The 22,065-nt window shown below is 41.0% G+C and overlaps 1 protein-coding gene across 3 annotated transcripts in view; it reads left to right on the plus strand.

Annotated features, from left to right (window-relative positions):
- LOC111271379 (gamma-aminobutyric acid receptor subunit alpha-6) overlaps positions 1-22,065 on the plus strand; it is a 126,779-nt gene that overhangs the window by 87,520 nt on the left and 17,194 nt on the right. For 2 of the 3 annotated variants that reach the window (XM_022852121.2, XM_022852124.2), the window contains exons 6-9: positions 855-992; positions 1,706-1,858; positions 5,683-5,842; positions 10,249-10,336. In XM_022852121.2, coding sequence (XP_022707856.1) covers positions 855-992; positions 1,706-1,858; positions 5,683-5,842; positions 10,249-10,336 — 539 coding nt within the window. Of the gene's footprint in view, positions 1-854; positions 993-1,705; positions 1,859-5,682; positions 5,843-6,033; positions 6,194-10,248; positions 10,337-22,065 lie in introns of all 3 variants that reach the window. The other variant, XM_022852122.2, reaches the window with a different exon arrangement.

A 22,065-nucleotide genomic window follows, 5' to 3' on the forward strand; every position in this document is an offset into this window, starting at 1 on the left:
AAATTATCTGTTTCTGCTCGACTAACAGACAGAATGTCTGTGGAACAGCCTATTTTGTCAAGCAGAAGTTGAGGCAACTCTGCGCGCAATAAACAATCCCGTCGTTGCCTTTCACGAAATTCTTTATTCTGGGCTTCGTTAGACGCTTGGTCTTTCGCACTTCTATTTTGTGTTGCTAGCTATACTTTGTCGATATCGCATAGATTTATATCGGACGTGAGTGCCTCGCGTCTCATAGCCTACATTTTGCCAGGACTGCTTTTGACAGGATTTCAATTGTGATCGAAGTAGTTATTTCTACAAAGCGAGTTGGTAATATTAGCTGAAGAGGGCGTTGGTAAATTAGGTTAAAGCCTCCCAGCGATGCTAAATTCGGTTTACCAATGGCAGATTTGTACCTACTTTAGTAGGTAAATAACGCGTCTATCTACTATATACTCCAGTATATTTGATTCAATGGAATAAAATCACACTCTGAAAGCATACGTTCGTTGCAGCGCTGGCTGTAGATTGCAGAAAATACTCCTTTAGAATAGGACCATGCTAGCTAGCTGTTGCTCGTATCCATTTGCTGGGTGTTCATCTCCACAGGAATATCTACCTCCCGAAATGCTGCTCAATCACCTAATAACGATCTATCACAGTATAGTCTTCTGCGTAAATGTCCTGGCGCGCAAAACTTGGTCCAAACGCTTAATAGCCATACTACACGTGCTTATGCTGTTAGCATCTCAAATAAAGTAATTTCAAAATACAATAATTTTGCATCACGAAGGCGGAGATCAAAGGTTAATTGTTCCTTAAAAATCTAAATGTTTTTAATGCTATTCGTTGTAACCTATTTATGCTTGCAGATGCATACTCGCCAAAAGATGTAGTATTTCGCTGGAATGGCGGGAGCCCCGTGGTAATTTCAAAAGACGTTACCCTTTCCCAGTATGAGTTCGTCGATATTCTTAGCGACGATCTTACAGTTCAATTACCCAACGGAGGTATGTGCAGGATACGAACTAATCCCATATAGGTATGAAATCTTCTTCACGACCTTTGCGCCGTGTTCTTTCTTTCGAAAGGGCACATTTCATGTGCAACATAATATCGGTTAGAATATATGTTCTTACTACCCCCTTGTATTATATACGACTGTATAGTTTTTCTTCCGTATGCTGCTTTCCGTATTGCACTGCCGATGCATAGATCTTATCTAAGACTTACATTCCACATTTTCGTTTAACGTCCTAAATACTGACAAAACGGCCGTGCCTGCATTTTTCTGACTCTACATGGTTTATTTCATTTCATTCGGTCTTGTATAGCCGAAAAAGCTTTGATTTTACCAGAATGGCCATATTTACGCACATGCTACTGCTCTTGGACTGCTATTTTGCGATATCTCTTCGTAGAATAGTCCTTTCGAGCTCATATTTTAGGTAATCGTATCAAGGAGCATAGTACCAATTTACAAGACACAGTGAACTGGTTCATTTTTCAATCGTCAATCTAGATAAATTTTTTGTTTTCAATTTTTTTTGAGAGCGGGCGAGCAATATTTGGTGGGATAGTCCTACGTGGCAGCTTCAAATAAAGCTAAATGTGATTAGATCAATTAAAAACTTTCCATAGATGTTTAGCAACCTGTAGTAGCATAACGCATGTTTCAGCTCTAGCATGTTAATGTTCTTACATATTATTTGTACATTTTTAGAAACACGGTCAACCCTTGTAACTCGGTTCATACTTCGCCGCCGACGTGGCTACTTTATTCTCCAGATTTACGCGCCCTGTTCGATGATCGTCGGAGCCTCGTGGGTCGCATTCTGGATCAATCGTAACGACGCTGCCGGTCGGGTTGCCGTAGGTAAGTATTGAGTAAATACGTTTGCGATCCACGCAAAAAACGTCATTGATCGTTATTTTGTTAAAAGTAAATACATTATTTGAAACTTCATAACGGTAGTTTAATAAAAACGCTATGAACTAGGATTTGAGAGCTTTCATTTTGACCTGCTGGACATGTTTACTTTTAGGGAATTTTCTTATATCATTTTAGTCAATTCGAAAATCTTAATTTTTCGAAAAAAAAAAAAAAAAAATATTAATCATGAAGGGTTTGAATAATACGATTCGATTATTTACGCAAGTAATACAGATAAATATTGTGAATTGACAATAGGTGTACCAAAATGTCTTGAAGGTACTGCGGACCCGGCTTAGTCTTCAAAAATCAGAACTTTCAAGTAAATGCATTATTTCGTATTTTCTAACATCGGGGGCCACATAGATGACTGCACACCGACTGAGGCGTCACCATATAAATAGATAACGACTGTGTTTATCGTCTCTATTAGGATATTTAGTGTTCTGCTATCAATGCGTTCTTCTTTTTCTATTTATGTATACGTAATCAATCTGGGTTACGGCCAGGAGTAAAGGACTTCCGTCCTTTCCCGAACAGCTTGGTCATTTGTGGTATTACTGTAATTGCAGATTAATATGACCGTTTTTGTCTTCCGGTGTCTTGGTATAACCAGCGTATACAGCACCAATAATTGTTCTTACGACAAATAAGAATTTCTAAGCTCTGTTTTATAGCATCATATATCTTACCCAAGCAAGTACGTAGAGATATTGTGCACATTGGAAAAAAAGTAATTTTCGAAGGGTTGATTTGGGCTTGCATTGCAAGCGATTCTCGCCCTTTCCGCAACAAAATTGTAGTCATTTCGAAGGTATGTTTTGCGATCATCAAAGGAAGTTATTTATATCCGATGAAGTTTTACGTCGTTATGTAATTTGCGGGCTTACGTAATTAACTTTCTTACTTTTTTAGTTATTTTTTAAATTTTTATTTAGTTGTATTTATTTAGTTATAACTTTCCTAGTTTTTCCTACTATTTGTGATTTTGAATTTAAGTAAACTAAAATCTTGAACTGTACGAAAAACATTGTACTTGTGAAACATAATAGGACTGAGATACTATACCGACTAATACAACAATAGATTATATGCATATAATGTTGGTCAATGTATGTCACGGATATGCTCTGTTTAGCTTATTAGACGCCCATACGTTCCTGACACGCGCGCTGGCCTGCATATTTTCAAAGAACGACCACAGCAGATCGGAGCAAATCATATAGATACACATATATATGACGAACTTGTTTCGTTACGAGATGAAAGATGTAACCTGCTTCTAAGACGAGGACAACACAGACAAAAATAGGATCGGAAAGGTCAGCGTACGATGGGTAGGGCGAGAAAGGAGATTCGAGAGAGATGTGTGGTGAGTCTGGACGCCGTAGTAATCTTGTATGCTCTAAGACTCCTCCGTCATTGCGTCCGAACGACGAGTGATACATATTCACGCTCCGTTTCCCATCGTTTCTTCGTATGTACATATTTCATTGAATGAGTTAATGTTGAGGCAATCTTAAACTCGTTAACGATCTGCCGCACTCCTTGGGTGTTCGCTGGTCATCCCTGCTCCTTTTCTGATCCACCTCGCCGCGTCCCTTCAGCCACTAAGCCAAGAAACCTTCAAACATTCAGTATGGCATCTGCACCAATGTTACCTTCGCTCACGCCTCTAGACATGACCCTATGCGCCAGCATCAATTGTTCGACAGACGAACAAACGGACAGACAAGCTGGATGGACACATAACAACTGCGTTTAAAAACATGACCCGGGTCAGCAAGCGGTGCCTGCACACGAATTTGAGCGTGCCCAATTTGCTCATTACTCTCGATTTACCGTTTAAACCACTGGTATGCATAAATCTATACATGCATAGAAAAAAACTCATTATCTTTCAGTAAACATTCATTCCCGTTCTACAGACTGTGTATTCATCGAGCTTTTAAAGGGTTGAAAAACTTGCTATTCCAGTCGTATAAAATGGAATAACAATATTTATAGCAAGTGCCTTTTGATCCTCTACATATTGGAGCTAGCCTTCTAAGAGTTTCTCTACAACTGTATGCCTGCAACTTGTATTACTTCATTATGGGTGGCTTGTTCGATAGACGTGGTACGCCACGCGTCGCCCTTTTTAAGCTATAGAAGCACTCTAAATCACACAGATTTAAGTCTCAAGAAATATGAAAGTTAAGGCCTTCGCTCAAGTCTCTTCTACTGGGGGCGACTAGATCGTGTGTCATTGTTAAGTAATCACGCAGTCTACTATCGACTGTCATACCATATATCTACAAGGCTTTTTATGAATTTGAAGTATCTGGCAGTATAGACTGTTTCCCTTTTAAATAATATTTTGCAATAACAAACGCCTTTAATATTTATTGCTAATATTACTATCAGCTTAGTCATGACTGTATCAGTTACTGTCTTCTTTTCTGCTGAAATTCGTTCTCTCACATGATATTGCTTTGTTGGAGCAGTGCCTTCTCTACAAATGATATGCTCTAGGTGCCTGTCTTACAAATAGTGGTTGTGCTAAGATTTTCTACAATGCGTATTTCTACCAGTCTTGAGTTCAATTCGTAAGGAGCCTATATGTTACTTCCTTTCTACATAGGTGTTTTTGCGTTTCGAAAAATCTCGAATTCAGCCTAAGGCAAACATTTGCCCATTAAAAATTTCCATAGTCACAGCAAGCGCTTGTTCCGTTTGACGTGCTGATGCGTAGTCACTGTGCTGTTCAATGTTTTTATTTGCGTCTTTAAAATTACTGCATTAGATACGGACTGTTCGTTCTCAGTTCACGTTTATTATAATACGCAGTCAGTTCATAGCCGTAGATAGCCAAAGCCTTAATATAGATACTTTTCCAATATTGTCTCTCTAATGGTTTGAAACCTTTCGACCCACTAAATAGGCCCACACAAGTTGACATAATATACTTAAATTCGAAGCATTTCTAGTCGAACGTGTGTGTGTCTCTCCGTGCGTTTAACACACGCAGAGGCATACTCCTATTACGTAATTAGTGCGAATATGTCAGGGGTCGACAAATCTTACCGTTTTTAGGCCCTGCGTCTGCCTGATCGTCTTCTGCCAATGGTGGTGCCGTCTACAACATGCGGACCGAGTTTCAGTAGTTGGTAAAAGTGCCGAAGCGGCATGCAGCTTAAAAGACGAAGAAAGACAACTGAAAAAGCTTAGCAATAATGTCACCAGAGATAAAGAAACAGACTGCATTTCTACACACTATGTTTTGGCCCAGCTGTGACCACCTGGCGAACAGAACTTTTGGGAAGTTGTCAGTTAAATGTTATTCAGTGTTACCTAGACTTTTCGAAAGTCTGGCTGGACAATCGTAGCAGACCCAGAGATGTGTTTGTTGGTAATAACACATCGATCTCCTTTATGTGGCCTAACTATTAACTGAAAACAGAGCTACGCAACAATATCGAATTGCTCTGCAGTAAGCAGTCGTAAAGAATTTTCGAGCTGCAGTGCAAAAGTTTCGCTAAGATACATGTTAACGTCTGCGGCTGTACTTGCAACCAATTAACTTATGTACAGTACAAGAAGGAGCGGAATAAGAAGCCAGAAATGAACTGTCGTCATTAAGCCATTATAGGTTAAGCCACTCTGGGTTGGCCAGGATCTTTGAATTGACTGCCATGGCTATACGGACCACGCATGTACAGCTGTGGTATGACAGAACTGAGTGAGTGATCGCGGGCTTGTAGATATCATATCTGTGTGCGTTTCAGGTGCCACCACGGTACTTACTTTAGTAACGATGGGCTTTGGAGGTCGGGCATCGTTGCCTAAGGTAAACTATGCTACGGCGCTCGACTGGTTCGTAGTGATGTGCTTCTCCTTTGTGTTTGCTGCTTTGGTCGAATACGCCTGTGTCAACTACATTGAAAGGTGCGTTCTAGGTAGCAGGCTACTGATCGTTTGCGTTCTTAGTCACTAACCCAGTGTGTATGTATGTATGTTTGTTTGTTTATTGGTGTCGTTCGACGTTGTCTTCTTGTGTCCTCGACTACCTTGGTGTCTTTGTGGCGGCACCTGTGCGACATCCGTGTGCCTGCTCCATTTTTACTCTACACTTTCAGGTTCAATGACTGTGCTTACTTTAGTAACGATGGGCTTCGGAGGACGGGCATCGTTGCCTAGAGTAAACTATGCCACTGCTCTCGACTGGTTCGTAGTGATGTGTTTCACGTTCGTGTTCACGGCCCTAGTTGAGTACGCGTGTGTGAACTACATTGAAAGGTTAGTCCGAGTCGGCAGACGTTCCGCTAACCCGCTCCCACAACGACAAGATAGTCAAAGAAAAATGCTAAAAAGCAACCATATATATTCGTGTATGTATTGTCGCCTCTTGCTGGATTACGGGCGATTGGTGCTTAGTCGACAGCGTCTTGAAACACCTACTACCGTGTTGATTGGATACTTTCAAGGGCCTGATGTAGAACCGTGGCCTGAAATTACTATCGCCTGAGCGTCTGTTTTGCTTTGTCAAAAGTCGTACTGGCTCGCTGAGAATGAAAAAAAAAAAAGAGAAATACTTGACTAAAAAGCAAAATAAAAAGAAGCAGCAAAACAAATTCGTACGCGGAAACCATCTAAGTACAAACGAAAGGAGGCCAATGCACAGCCAGCTATAGGCGCATTTCGATGCTTTCCGTTGATCGCGATTTCTTTCTTTTCAAACTATAAGGGCAACTACTAGCTAGGGATAACACTCGCAGAAGCGGTCGGTCGTGCATGTTTCGATCCGTCTGTACAGATGCGCTCTAAATCTGGTTTGCGCATCGCAGCAGCTAGCAGAAATGGCAGAAAGCAGCATTAGCAAATCAAAAACGCTACCTCTGCTTGTTCCATTGTGGCCCCGTAGTGTGCCTGCACGCAATGCACGTCTCGACCCCCAATTGCCCTCCGCCCACGAGAGGCTGCCTCGCACCCCTCTATTCGACGCATCTGGATATCATCATCGCGTACCACCGCTTAACTTGACGACTTTTATTGCTTCACTATTACCATTACTAGCGCCAGAACTAACGGACGGCCTCACCTGCAACGGGTGATATAATACCGGCCAGTACTGTAAATGCGCGACAGTGTAACACAAACGAACTTTGTTACTGATTACCACCCATCTGGTAAAATCACAGACCATACTGTATATGAAGCTGGATCGTGCGCTTATATAAAGATAACTGTATAGCATAATGAACCGATCGACCTACGGTCTCCTGGCTCTTGACGCACATCACACGTAAAGTCGTAGCAGGATGGCATCGTTCTTGTTAAGGTATAAGCTCACGTCTTTCCTAAAGAAAAATGAGGACCAAGAGAAGATGTGCGCTTGGGTGTTCTGTGCCTGAGGAATCGTCGCGTGTTATCCCTTGCTCAGTTGGTCTAGAAAGAGAAAATTTAAAGGGAAACATGACATGCAAGACAAGTCCAAGTGCTTCCGCAGCAGAACTCTATTTCTACATATGTGTTTGCGTGCACCCTTAGGTCTTGTAGAGTTTCGCTTCTTTTCGCTTACTATAGCATCGTTCCTGTAACGCACCACTAGCGCAGGAGATAAACGATCGCACATAATTTATCATAGCAAACACGTGTAGCAGACATCGATTGCAGGAAGAACCCTCATTTCGAACTGTTCAAGTTCTCCTAGGTAATTCCAGGTTTGCGTACTGGTTTTCTTGATGAATAGTTAACCTACACAACTCTACTAAATACACTAGACGACAACATCGTATCTCCTTTCTACTGCGGCTAGACTGAGCGATCATAAGCGCAATACGTGCACACTCGTTACAAGCACAGAGTAACACATTGTTCTACTGGAGTGGCGATTTACATAGGCCCATATATATATATATATATATATATATATATTGTTACGACGACAATAATTTCTTTCTATTCTAGTTGTACATGAATAACCGGAATAGTTTACAAGCGCAGAGAGTTATATGTAATACAGCGTCCTTGCAAGGCTGAAGAGTCCGCTCATAACTCTAATAACAGAAATCACTAGGGCAGAGTTCTTGTTCGTAAACATTCATTTTCTAGCTGGACGGTAATCTTCATTTAGGTTATTTTGGCATTGCAAAACAAACTCTATTGATCGCAGTATTAGGAAATAAGCAAAATAGGAATGTCAATGCAAATAGACCTATTCTGTTTGTTATGGCTAAAATGTAATGTGTAAATAATATGCACACACGTTATATATATAAACAAGCGAATTTCGTACTTGAAGCACATTTAATATCGTGTTCTCTGTCAATGGATGGTACCCGAAGTGACGCGATAGCACAGCGGCAGTATTCATGTGGGTAGCGCCAGGCTCATAGCCATGAGATGCTAAATATGATTCTCAAGAGAGACTTTTTCACTCAACGAATTAATTCTTTATGTAGTCGTAGTCGGTCTTTACAACATTTTCCCAATGAATATTCTACTATTTTGTCAAAAACAATCAGATCTGACGTTGAGAAACTTATCCGGCTGGTTTTTCTGACCCGTTTTGTTGTATTATTGTATGTAATTTATTTTGCCCTTAACCGGAAAGGTTGGTAATCCGTCAGCTCGACGTCTAGGGACTACGGTGGGCGTTAAAAGCTCCCACTCAAGCCTTTGAAGAGCGGCTTTAACGATCTTTACCGTATGTGGTCTGGAATTGTCGTGGCAAAAGTTAGTTCTACATTGCCAATCAGATTTTTTAATTAGCCTCATTTCTCGGACTTATTTGGTCCATACGCAGGTCCTGGTTAACCATTTTGTTTCCCTCAAGAATTTTCGAGTATAACGGATTCTTCCAGCACCGCCAAAAGGAAAGCAATGTCTTTTTCGTGAAAATCTGAGTTTATCCTGCCTAGACGTATATCCTGAGGACACCAGTTCTTTCGTCTTGGAAAAATTAAGCGTAGGAACCTGTTATTATGACTGCATGCTGTTTTGTATTTAGCAATATGTTGAAAGTGATCGAGACCGTGGTATAATTTCGCTCCTCGCACGACTTACAACCTTGATTTGCTGCTGCTAGTTGAATGGATCCAGTTTATCTTCTCGGCTAGTTAACGCCATTTCAAATACCCGTAGAGCTCGTTGCGGTGCATCTTCCAAGCCCAACATGCCACCGTAAAACTTACCAAGTCACCTTTGAATAATTTTGTCACGTAGTTAATTCTCGCCGTATTCGACCAGAACGTACTGGACTGTTTCAATAGTTTTTTTTTCCTTGGCAAAAGGCGAAATAAGAAGCATCGTGGTTGCTCTATTTTGCCAAGAAGAAAAAGATCCGGACCCGAAAAGTACGAAGGCAGAAATGCTTTTTTAATCTTTCCTAGTGTGCTTAGAGAGCATATTCATTTTCGTGTTAGCGTATGCATGTTCACAGTTAGTAGAATTTTAAAGACCCACAAGTCTGTTTTGGGCAGGTGGTATTTCTTACAATGTGATAATTTCACTAGCCGGAACATTTGATTTTTGTGTGCTCCCTTTGAAAGTACAAAGATGTGCATCTACTCTTTCGATGCGCATTCGTTGTGCCGTTGGAATACAATTTGCTATTAAGCTAGATGTACATTTTGCTGTTTGCCGATATGTACGCGACGTACTTTTTCAGGTATTTTGAATTCTGCCGTAGCCCATAGATACGGTGACAGAAGGTCGACTGCAGGAGCTTTCAAACAAGAGCAGTATAGGTAACATTCTTCTCTTAATAGAAAAACGTTTGACTGCATTTCTTACAAGCGAAGTTATTGAGCAGATCGCATCAGGTGCACTTCATCCAGTTGTCTCCATTCAGTAATTGTCCTCATTTTACTAAAATGAATCTTTAGGTCATCAAATTAATGCTGAAGACGGTTAAATACCGATCAGACTGCTTGTTTCATATGCTCTGGCTGCGTGGGAACTTTGGAGGTACCCGTTGGTGTAGTTGGTCATTTATTAGCCGCCTGGATATAATCGATTGACGATACGTGTTTGAGGTTTGTGACGAATATAACTACCGCTTAGCACCGTACACTAACTAAGTGCACAGTAGTTACCTATCTATACCATAGTATTTTTGCATGAACTGCATACTGCCTTTGTGTATTTTCCCGCTAAATTATTTACTGACAATTGTTCTCATAACATACGCACGTGTATCGCTCGTCGATGAGTTTGTTTGGATTGTGTTGTCTTAAGATAGAAACACGAGATAGTGTATGAGGAAGTACGCAATCGAGAAATTTGCCTTATGTATACAGGGCTTACTTCAGCTATTAAAGTCTAATTAACCATTCTGAATGCTTTTTCAGGTATATGACAATGAAGCAAAAAAAACTACTGGAAGCCCGTAATAAGTACGAAGCGAGGTTCGAACAGGTCCGGCTACAGCTGGAAAAGGTGAGACAATCAACTTATGTGAATTTGTAGGACGTTCATATACATTGTAGCCATATTTATATCTCTAGCAATTTTACTTGTGACGTCATAATAGGGGACATCTTCTATGTCGAGCTGCTACAATTCAGGGGTAGTCCGAAGAGCAATTATCAAACAAGAACGCTTTAGCTTGAACCCACGAATTGCATTTAACTATATTGAACACCCAAATATAGAAATTAATCGTCTCAGCCCAACGGCATAACCATATTTTTGTATCAGTAAGGGTTAAAGACGACAAAAACTATGGAAGGGGTCAGATTGTTAATATGTACCATTGCTACCCTCAAAATTGGACGTTCTACAAAGAAGCAATAAAGCCAGTATCTTTCTAGGGGGTAACGAACGGAGGAGAGGCAAGCCCCGCTCGTCCTGCTTGAACCGTATAAGAAAGTAGATGTCATTCCAAGTTTAGTATAACGAATCATTTTACAATAAGGTAACAAATACGTCGCAAGACCGACGTCGAGAAATACTTGATCGAAATATTTTTAGTTAAGCTGTCTGGAAACCCTGTCTTATGCGCTCCAGGATAGAAAAGTCTACTACTTGGAAAGAGGGGCAAGAGGCTGCTAATCTGTAGCGGAATAATGGATCTGCTACGACACATATATAGATATAAAAAAGACCTCCGCAAAAAATATTTTGGCAATAGGCCTGATGACTTATACCTGTGGCTTAACTTGTCGTGAGGGATGGGCTTATTATCGCTTCGAGCTACTTTCGCTGTCGTGTAACTTGAATCATTTGATTCCTGTTTCTAATTTTCACACGAATGGCTATTTACGCATGGTAAGTAGGCTGGTGGTTCACAGCAATAACTGATACAGTTCACAATGGGAAAGGGCGTTGGTACTTGACATTGATGTTAGTCTTGGTGTTATCGAGATCGCATAGCGAGAAATCGCTGGCTTTCGTCGAGTTACGGAGCATCAGTGACTGACAGATACCAGGAGAGGCAGGGGTAGATTGAAACTTCCGGCGGTACGTCTTTTCGGCTGCTTTAACGTGTCAGGCAAGAAAGAACTACTCTAGCTCTTAGTTTGTCTGCTTTCTTGTTTAGCTACATCGGCGCAACAATGTCTGAAGTAGAAAGCGTAGTCTGCTATGAATTTGTTACTGTACTGCCGCTTGCACCTGCGTCTATTTGAACGTATTAGGCATAGACCGCATGATCCGGCCAAATCTTTCGGATAATGAATATGGCACCCGATAAAGCAAACTTCTGGTAAAGTTTACTTAGTGTGGTATCATACACGAGACAGGAGTCACATAGGAGTTGTGGTTTGGGAAATGAATGGGATCTGGCTATGTACTTTGTAAATGGCAGTCATGAAAAATACTTTTTCTTAGTATCCGCTCGTGTGCGTGTTGCTGAGCTATGGGTGGTTTGAATTAGTGCTGGTTTTAGCGGCGACGGCGACGATAGCGCGGATGCTCTTTTTGCAAGATGAACGATGAGATACTCCCAAAATACATATGCTACCACTATTTACTACTAAGGTTTGCTTAGAGGGTCTAAGGATATAGCTGGAATGCGTCAAAAAAGGGGGTGCACATAGAAACGTCGGGGGATACGGTGTGGGCCATATACCGTGGCGTTGCGAGGCCAATCCACGCCTCTCACCCATTTTTCTCCCTGTGCCCTCCCTATATACTCGATCAGCTGTCATCGTCGATGATATAAACGGGATGGCGCTCTAGTTATCAAAATTCAAAGCGGCTGTACGATTGGACTAATATTGAAATAATTATAGGCTATTACTAAAAAACAGATTGTGTTGATGTGTATATTAAATTCAATTTACTCGCGTCTTGTAAAAGGTTGGATTGATCACATAATAGTCGTTAATTTATAGTTATGAATAATTCATACTTTTTGATAAAGTTAGAAGTTTATTCTGTATGTGAAGCATATAAACAAAAGTTATTTCCTAATGGAGTGCATGTAAAATAATAAGTGATGTTTAATTGGTGTATTTTTCATGCCACACAACTCTAAAATGAGGATTTCGCGCTTGCTTCTGTTAGCAGTTTCAAACATATGTATATATACATCGTGCGTAATTAGGTAATCCACTTGAGGGTGCCACTTTTCCTTCGAACAGCAGTAGCAGCAGCCTTTAGACGTTTTACGGCCAAAAATTCGCTTCCGTCAGGACAAACGCTTTAGTACAAGCACATAAGCCTACAGGCACTGGACGCGGTTTCAGAGTGGCCACTGCTTTTTCTCGCCCACAGAAGATACAAAGAAAAAAAGGGTGGCAATAGTTGTAAGAAATGAGAGTCCACAAGGCAAACAGAGGATGGGGGATCGGCGGCATTGCGTGAAAAGCAAGCAGTGGGCCCTTAGGCCTATGAACAGATGAGCATCGCGCTTCAAGGAGAAGGGACTGACTAGCAGCGGTATCGGCGGCAGTTGAGAGACTGACGCTTGTAGTACTACCGGCGGGATGCAACGTGTTGTACCCTTGGGAGTCCGTTCCTCATGCCGTCTTTAAATCTGCGTAATCTCCTGGTGGACGCGGCAAGACTTATCTCTAGGAACGCTATACGCCTGGTGGGGTAGCCAGAAACCTTCTGCACACCCCGGCTCATAGCCCATACAAAATCGTCACAAACGCTTTCCTGTCCCCAGTTTCAAAGCGTATAGGTTAAGATAGGATCGCCGTTCTGGGATTATCGTTACAAGCAAATTGACTAGGCTAGCAAAAGGTAATTCTAGTTTCGGCAACCTTCCACTGCATTCATTGCCATTGCTAATGTAGAGCTTCTATGATTAGCGCAGACTTTGGTTAACCATAATAATTACGTTCTCCAATGAGATAACGCAGAGTTTGAGCTAGAGTTTGAATCAATTCTACAGCGTCCGTTAGTTGTTCTCATTCCACTATTTTTAAGCCAAATACCGACATACTGCACCATCGAGATGCTCCCCTAGATCTAATTGTGGCTTGGAAATCTCTTGGGGGCTATTAACTGGTTGTTGGCTATAGATGCCCTCTGGTGTGGGCAAACTACTACTAAACGTAGCAGTGAAAATACAGAACAGATTGCCATTAGCCTGGTTGTCAGCGGTACTCTACGACAAACGCTGATAGCAGTGGACCATATTCTAGTAATAAAAATACAAAAATCAATTTTTTTCAATGGACAACGTTTCCCACTTATGCCTATAATAATATTATTGTACGCTAGGTTACCAAATATACTAGTCGGTCATGACGCGACATATTCCATTGAATGAACAAAAAAAAAAATTAAAAGATTTCATCAAGCAGTCCATTCGATCCTGGTGCTGCCGTTACCTAGCGTTGAGCATAGAACGTGTGCTAGCTTTATTATGTGAAAGAGCCCGAGCGACAATACAAGACGACTGGGGTAGGGGAGAGCGAGCATGAGTTTGTCGAAAATTCAGCGGTGCAAAGCACCGAATAGGCGAAACTACTTGTTGTATAGTAGTGCGGAAAGGCTAAATCACCCCCTAGGGTGTGAAAAGTACGAAACTTGAAACCCCACGGAGACCAAACAAGTTGAGATTGGCACGAAAATGGGTTACGAAACGCGTAAATGCGCGTGATCACCAGCAGCCTAAAATGCAACACCAGAACTTTTCGATAGAATTTTTATGGTCAATGTGAACCTCTTCTCTCTAGCTCACTTCCGGCATTTTCTAGGAAATACTGAGTTTGATACCTTGGTAGAATTCGTCAGTCTTTGATTTAAATGAAAAGTGCTATCTTTTAAATGCAGATTTGTCGCGACGTTTACGTTCGGAACCTACATCGCTACGCATTGCTTTAAAAGGCTGGTTCCCAGTACAAACCTAGCTGTGTCTGTGCCTGGTTCTGCACGCACGCGTTCGTAGATTCTGTAGGCAAACACGTCATTATTGCACTATTACTATTTTTGAAATCGCTGCCTCTTTCTTCCTAAACGTGGAACGTGCGAGTATTCGATCGGCGTGAGCGAAACGAAAAAGGGCAATGAACAGCGTCGGACATTCGCAAGCTATGTAAATCGGCCATCAGATAGATAGCATCGGGTCGGGGTCTGTTTTTTGTTTTCCTAGACCATATGTACCAGATACGCTCGTCAATTCAATAGCTCATGCCACTGGCTGCAAATGACGGGGACACGGCTAACGTCGCACGATTCCCGAGGCCGATAGAAGGCATGCCACCTCCCAAACATGGCTTTGATTCGAGCGAACGTTGCCCGTTCTCGTCCGGCAAGTTTTCTTGCCTTTGCTTTCTTGCCTGATTTTATCGTTAAGCATATCTGTCATTGATCCTGGCATCTACAGGGTACGCCAGCGCATGTGCCAAAACGACAAAAAAAACAAATGCGACAACACAAAGCTTCAGATACGTCTTAATTCGAATTTTTGCGCAATTAATTATTATATGACTTAGTAATGAACCAAGTCGCTGCACAATGCGTCAAGAGATAAACCAGCAGAGTCATTTTAGGCTTTACGTAGAATCCTAGTGATTCATGTGAATGATATTCAAACATAGATTCATATTGAAATATGTATATGATGTCTCAATATGCGCCTTTCAGTAATAATACTGAATTTCAGTATTATTTCACTGAAGCCTTCTTTACTATGACTATACACACTTTGGCCCCGATAAGTAAGCGGCATTTGATGACTTCCCTATCACCCTCTACGAGCTATTTGTTGCCATTTATGTGATAGAAACAGATAAATACATTATATTCATGCTTACGGGGTAATTTATGTAAATCGTCCCGTTAGCGTTTTAAGTGCATCAGAGTTGTCATGGCACCTGGCAATCCTGGACCGATTCGCGCTCATAGCCCTTGCTTAGTTCTACGGAAACTGATCACCTTTAAGTGTTCGTTAAGAGTGTCATAGTATCAGACGTAAGTATACTATGAAGTCAAATTGGAAACCTTACATCTCATGTGTCGTTATTCACTGATTTACTTCACGAGTAGGCAATAGTTGAACGCAGCTACTCAAATGAATACTAAAAAATACCTCAATGTCTAATACGAGAACGATGTAACTGAAGTCTTTCCTTTGATGACGATAGGATTCTGTGGCTCTTTTATAATGCGTTAATATGTTTGCCATATGGTGAATATGAGCAAAAAGGTTTCTTGCTGAGCTTTGTCTATGCCCGTGCGACAGCCATCCGTATAATATGTCTGTTGGCATAGATAGGTACTATGATGCAGGGCAGGTAACGCAACTGTATTAAGTCTATGTATGGATAGACAGTCTTGCTGCCTCGCGTAATACCCTTATCGAAATAAGGAACTGTCTAAATTGACGGCTACTTATGGAAGGCTGTATCCACCTGTGTCTACAGAATATAGGTGCTTCCTTTTTAGTCAGCGCAACATTTCAGTCTGTGGTTTCATTCGTCTTTTTAGAAGTGCTGGGGTGGATTTTTCTTGATGATGGGATGATTCTTCTTCAGGATGATAATAGGTTACTCATTTCAATGTTGGTGGCCAGCTTATTAGTGTTGTCATGTCTGTCGTAGATTTTCCACTGAGTCAACTTTCACCTAACGGTCGAAAGGAATAAAAACAACGGACCTACCTCCTCATATCTTCTATTCAATAACTCTATGTATGTAAGATCAAGTAACTAAAATATATTGATCTATATCCGATTTGAGCTTAACTCGTGAACTTCAATTGTCACATTTATATATTATGGATGCTGTATGGCTTCGAGTAGAAGCTCGCACTTCATGGTTTGCCGTAGTAGTGTCTGGAAAACTTTAGAATCGAAAAGTTATGAAATTGCTTCGCCTAAGGAAAAACCCTTACAAATACATTTTTGGCAACGCAATAAAAATGCGTTTATCGGCTTTTTTCAGCTATCTGTAATATTTACAAAAAAAAAAAAAGCCTCTAGCTTAGATGAAGACGTTTGAAAGAACTTTTCTTTTGATACTAGACCTACATGTTCATTGGTCGTACGTTTTATATAACGGGTCGATTATCATCATCTGTCTGTGCACGCTCCGAATGTATATCTTCGAACCAAAATGCTTCTGCCCTCAGTCACACACGTGAATAACTGAGTATTTGTTTGGTACTAGTTGCTGCTACCCTTTGCCGTGCACTTCACAACGATATTACATATATTGATCAACCTTTAACTAGTTGGGCAAAGATATTGAATTTTTAGTATGTGTTGCAAGCATTCTCCTTTACTTTTACATATTTGCCGTATTTTCGACACCCATACACTTACAATTCGTACTTACTCACGTACTTACTTGTGTAATTTTTCTACCCTATTGTTTCTCGAAGTAAATCAATCATTGGATGTGCTTGCTTGGCAGCTGCCCTTTTTACGGCATGGAAAGCTTCGTAATCGCGGATTTAGGCCGGGAGAACAGGCTGATTAAAGAAAATGCTGGATATTACTCTGCTCGATCCAGTAAGTAATTGAGGCATGCTCACGAGGTCTGACTTGTTAATCAAATATCCAAACTTCTTACTTCCGATTGTTGTGCCAATGGTCATGCGTCTCTTGAAGAAATCAAGACAGCGAGGTGCATTCTTTGTTTCATTGTCGGCGAGTATCTCACAGTAACAAATACCGCTGGTATGCATTATGGGTACCATCATCATCTTAGGCCCAAATCCACTGGACACTGCGACCTAACTATCTTTTATGAGGGCGACGCTACTTTCTCACCTGATCCTTGTCTGGCTGGCGATAGACGTTGAACCATACCACGCCTATAATTCAAGCGGATTTTTGTCGATTAAAGTTCCACGGATCGCACGTGGAACATATTACACCGAATGGTTGGGAATCAATGAATCGGGGATGATTTTTCTGCCCACTTCCCGTATTTTAGTTAAAATTCTGTAATACTTTTACATGTGAAAAGCCAGTTTCGGCCAGCAGAGCCTTCAGACTACGAACTCTGATTTCCTGAAAAGTCTTCTTGATTGCGACCATGCTTTATTGTCCCTTGGCCCCGATGTCTGGTTACCCTTTCGCTGGCCTTGAATACTCCAGTTTCCGTTCTCGAAGCATTTGCGTCATTCACGTGCTGTGCTTTCGTTTAAGGTTTCCGTTTAGCGTTTTGACCTTGAAGGAATAATAACTTGACTCTTGAGTGTTCATTTTCAAGACATTCTTTTCTTCCAACGTCGTTTCTTTCGGGGTAGAATCAACGCTTTTCACTCATAGGTTTTTAGAAGAATAGAGTATGTACTACCAAAATTCCGTCTGCTAAGGACGCGCAGTTATAAAGTCAATCAGTTTCGATGTCTGTATGTACATATGCACAAAACCGTGTTCCTAAATTGAAAATGTTTTCCATGGTTCCTTTCTAACGCTGTGTCCGAGCAACAACAGATGAGCAAAAAAAAACTCATATGTTTTTCCATGAGCTAGAAGTCTTATTTTTTACAGTCATGTTCATTTGATATAACCACCATCCACCACTATTATGGATTTATTGGAGGCGGAAAATTTGAAAAAGACAAACAGCTGAACCTTACCCGGATGACCATATTGTACGTTGATACTTCCCTTTAAAATTGCCGTGAATTTGTGTCTCAAAAACTTAGGTGTATTAAAAATGGCTCTTCAAGCCATTTCGATGAGATTTTAAGCCCTGTAGACTTGGAGCCTACTGGACATCTTCCGCGCTAGTTCATGGAAGTCTTTTTTAGTGTTACTGGCAATGAGAATTGAGCTTTTAATGTTAGTGGGATTAGTACAGCGTAAAAGGTTGAATAACAGCTGGTCTTCGCTAAAATTTCGAAAACGAACCATTGATATTCATTGCGATGAGTTTGTTGTTTTGTTCTACAGAGAACTGGTGATCACCTCATGTTAAAAATATCGGATGAACGTATGCGACTTGAAACAAACAGCCCATTAAAAGTTTCTTTACTTCGTACCCCCTCTGTCTATATATATCCCTTTAATTTGCAGTTCAAAAAATTCATAATTTATCACATCTTAGTTAGACTATATTTTGTTATAATAACAAAGTGTTAATAAATTTCAAATGACCATATAGATTTTTTACTGGGTCCAATACTATCAATTTATAAATATATGCACGCTTTCGGCTATATGAGCGCAAGGTTAAACCCATTGGGCGGCAGAAGATGCCAGTCAAGGAATAAGTAAGATCCGTATATATATATATGTATATATATAACAAAAAAGCCTTCAAGCAACAATTGAAGTTCATCTAGCATTGCTATGAGGCATAGTTGGATAAGTAGATGACGTATGAACAAATGTATCGTTCAGTAAGTGAGCTAAGGCCATAGCGCGGCTAGTACATTTGTCGGTGTTCAACATTTAAAACTATTGAGATAATCCACAATTACAATCATAGCGCTACACTGGATCCCACTCGCATGTACTGAGCTTAGAAGAGAAAAGGTTAAAGATCATGGTGCGGTCACTACAGAGCGCGTGTATCGTTGCTTTCAACGCTGTCATCCTGCAGGATGACCTGTCAAGTTCAACAGGACTGCCACTGCGCTATTGTAGGCACATAAACTCAATGCACCATTTACTGAATTGATGGTAGTAGAGTAGCAATCTGTACTCTTCTATAGCAATTTTCTTTTCTAATTGCCGATTACATTGAACCATGCTAGCTGTTTGGAGCCGTATTCGTCCTACAGACCGTGTTGCTATTGCGTGCTAGATAGAGTGGCTTCAGCAGGCACCCACTTATGTCCGGTGGTGTATGTTCTCGAAGCGAAATCTGGCGCTGGATCTTTGCTTGTCTAAACCTGCGTGTGCGTGTGGGCTTCTAGTTGGCGGGGCCGCCAACTGAATTGCCGCTGTTCGTATGCCGCTTCAGGGCGGAAGGTAGCAAGCGACCTTGTGAACAAGACGGCGACTTCGAAACGAACGAGTGACAGGTGCCCTAAACACCTTCAACACCTTACCGGCGACATTACTCTTGATTCAAGCTTCAAAACGCATACCGGTTAGTGGCAGCGTTGGCCGCGGGTGAAACGGCCCTAAATGCTCCCAAACTGAGATAAACGACGAAAGGCCTTTGGAGGAGATTTTCTAAGCGGAAACGTAAGCGGAAAAGAAAGAGCCTCTTACACTTGCCTACATTCATCGACAATGCTCCCACGCAGCTGAGAAGAAGGACTGAGATGATTCCTTTCGTTTCTGTGGCGAGATCTCTGATGGCAGCATGATCTCTGATGCATCTCTGATGAAGTGTATGCGGGAAATACTGTACACAGTGGTTGTACACTACCGTACCTCTACTCGTAGTAGCATCTTTATCTTAAAGCTTATTAGGTAAAACTGCTGTTCCAATTGATTTTGTACACTGCAGTAACGCTTCTCTCAGTTAACAGTTTCGAGTGCCGATTCCCCCGTTTTTCGGAGCGACACCTGTTGGTCTTTTCCCCACGTAGCGCAGAGACACTAAGCATTCTTAGCAAAAACAAAAGTTCGTCTTATGCGGTTCAAAAAAAGGTAGAGTAATAGCCGTCGCTGTACTTTGCTTTTGCTCAACTACAGGAGCAGTTTGTGACTATATTGTTAGAACTCCTAGAAGGCTATCTTATTAGATTTTGAACAGTCAGTCGCAAAAAATATGTCTGGCAAATAACTCAGACCTTTTTAAAGCTAGTTCATATCCAGAAAACAAAATTCACATGAAACCCGAATATCTTACGATTTCCGACTCTCCAAGCGATGCTTAGCTTGCTTTTTTCTCTAGCCCGTAAATTATCATGGCTTAAAAAAACTTTTAGGCATTGATGCTTTAATTTTCTTAGGCATGTACAGCATATGCGTAGGCATGCGGAATGATATCTCATCGTCGTATGAAGAAATAAATACTAGCCAAACCCATTGACCGATGTCTTTTTGGTATAGAATCTGCCAAAATCGCATTGCTTTTGGGTTTGCAGACTGATATAGCCCTATTAATTTACGGACAAGACAGGGTTATATTCTTAGGTGAACAAGCAAGGTTACTGGCGAAGCACGTTCTTTTTGGTAGGCATTGGAGACGTTTTTGTAGATCTATAACAAGTTTGCCTGTGAAACGTCTTCCCTGACCAAAAACTACGTTGTTTATGTCACTTCGATTTATTTTATGACTCATGTTAATTAGCTAATAATTATAATTCATAGCTGCATCGCTAACTGTGACGCGAATGTCTGTCGTACGAGAATTCAATCATATATACGACTCATGGTATAAACATCTTTAAAGAAGAACAGAAATTATAACGTATACGTTGCTTTTTAAGATACGATAATGTTATACTACTGCATACTTAGACATTTCTGGCGATTGAAAATAACATAACGGAACTTGAAATATAAAAAAAGACTTGACACGATTGAACGTTTTCTCTAGCAAAGGTCTCAGCAACGAACAATTCAATATACTAGCTTGAATTAAATGTTGGTTAATGTTAAATTACGATATAATAAAATGAAATAATGACTTGACGCCTTAGTATTTGGAGCTCGCTAGGTGCCGTTGTATATGAACTGGAAAGCCTGTTCGGAGACCTAGAACCGTGTTCCTATGCGTTTGATTTTTAGTGAATTTAATATATCGCAATTAACTTGGTCGCTTCGTAGAAATTATCGGAAGGAGAACAGCGGCAGATTATTATTCTAACTAAAAAAAAAATTGGTAGTTAACGGTGGAAAACTACTAAGGGTAGATAGTTTATTCTCAAAGATAGGGTATTGCTTAAAAACCATTACAGCATATGCCAAGGCATATCTATCTTGTGCGGCTCTGTCTAGTTAAATACGTCAAAAGATGATATAGTCTTTTTCATTAGAGCTAAGCCAATTTAATTGTATTGGTATCATTAGAGGGTCAGAAAAGGGGTTATAAACTAAAAAATAGGCACATTTCGGTAAGGCATAGACGAATATTTCCTGTTTTTGTTGCTCGAAAGTATCGAATCATTTGATGATGGAAGTTCCACGAGCATGAACTACTGTTCTTCGTAATGCAGTTCGTTTTCCTCCTCGTCTCTTTTCAATTCCATCTTTTCGAAGTTCATAAAATCACCCCACACTAGGCGCAGTGTTTGAGAGTAGCACCATTGAGGGTAAGTACCTCGATGTGGCAACACCACCGTGCTGAGCCATACGAAAAGGAATGAAGGTCACACTAAGCGAGGGTCATGCTGTACCAACGACAACAATGTTTAAGCGAGAAAAAGCAAGAGGTCGACAGCCGGATTATTCCACTGTTGCTGCAAGGACCTTTGGAAGAAGAAAATCACATTGAATCTCAGAAAGAGTCTAGACTTCGGCGCGAAGTAGGACGGACAAAAAGGCGAACCGTGGCAGAGATGAACTCCGTGGGGTCTCAAGGAGGAATGCGTTTCGGAACAGAGTGAACGCCGACGTCAAAAGCAAGCGACAACGAATGACAGATTTGAAATCGATGAGCGATGGAGCAGCAGGCAGACAACGACGCTACAAGGGGAGAAACTCGGCTACTAGGGGACTAGGGCGAAAACGATGGAGTTCGTTCTCATTCTCCCTTGCCGTGGCAAAAAGAGGAAATGCCTTTGAATGAGGTTTAGTAACGACAAAAAAACTGCATTAGCTGCGCCCTCTGTCTCTATGTTCTAACTTTGTACCCTTTTCTGTATAGTTAGATCCAACCTAAAGATCCTATCTTCAGAGTATGAGGTGCCTT

Source organism: Varroa jacobsoni, unplaced genomic scaffold (genome assembly GCF_002532875.2).
Source record: "Varroa jacobsoni isolate VJ856 unplaced genomic scaffold, vjacob_1.0 contig00572, whole genome shotgun sequence".
NCBI classification, from domain to species: Eukaryota; Metazoa; Arthropoda; class Arachnida; order Mesostigmata; family Varroidae; genus Varroa; species Varroa jacobsoni.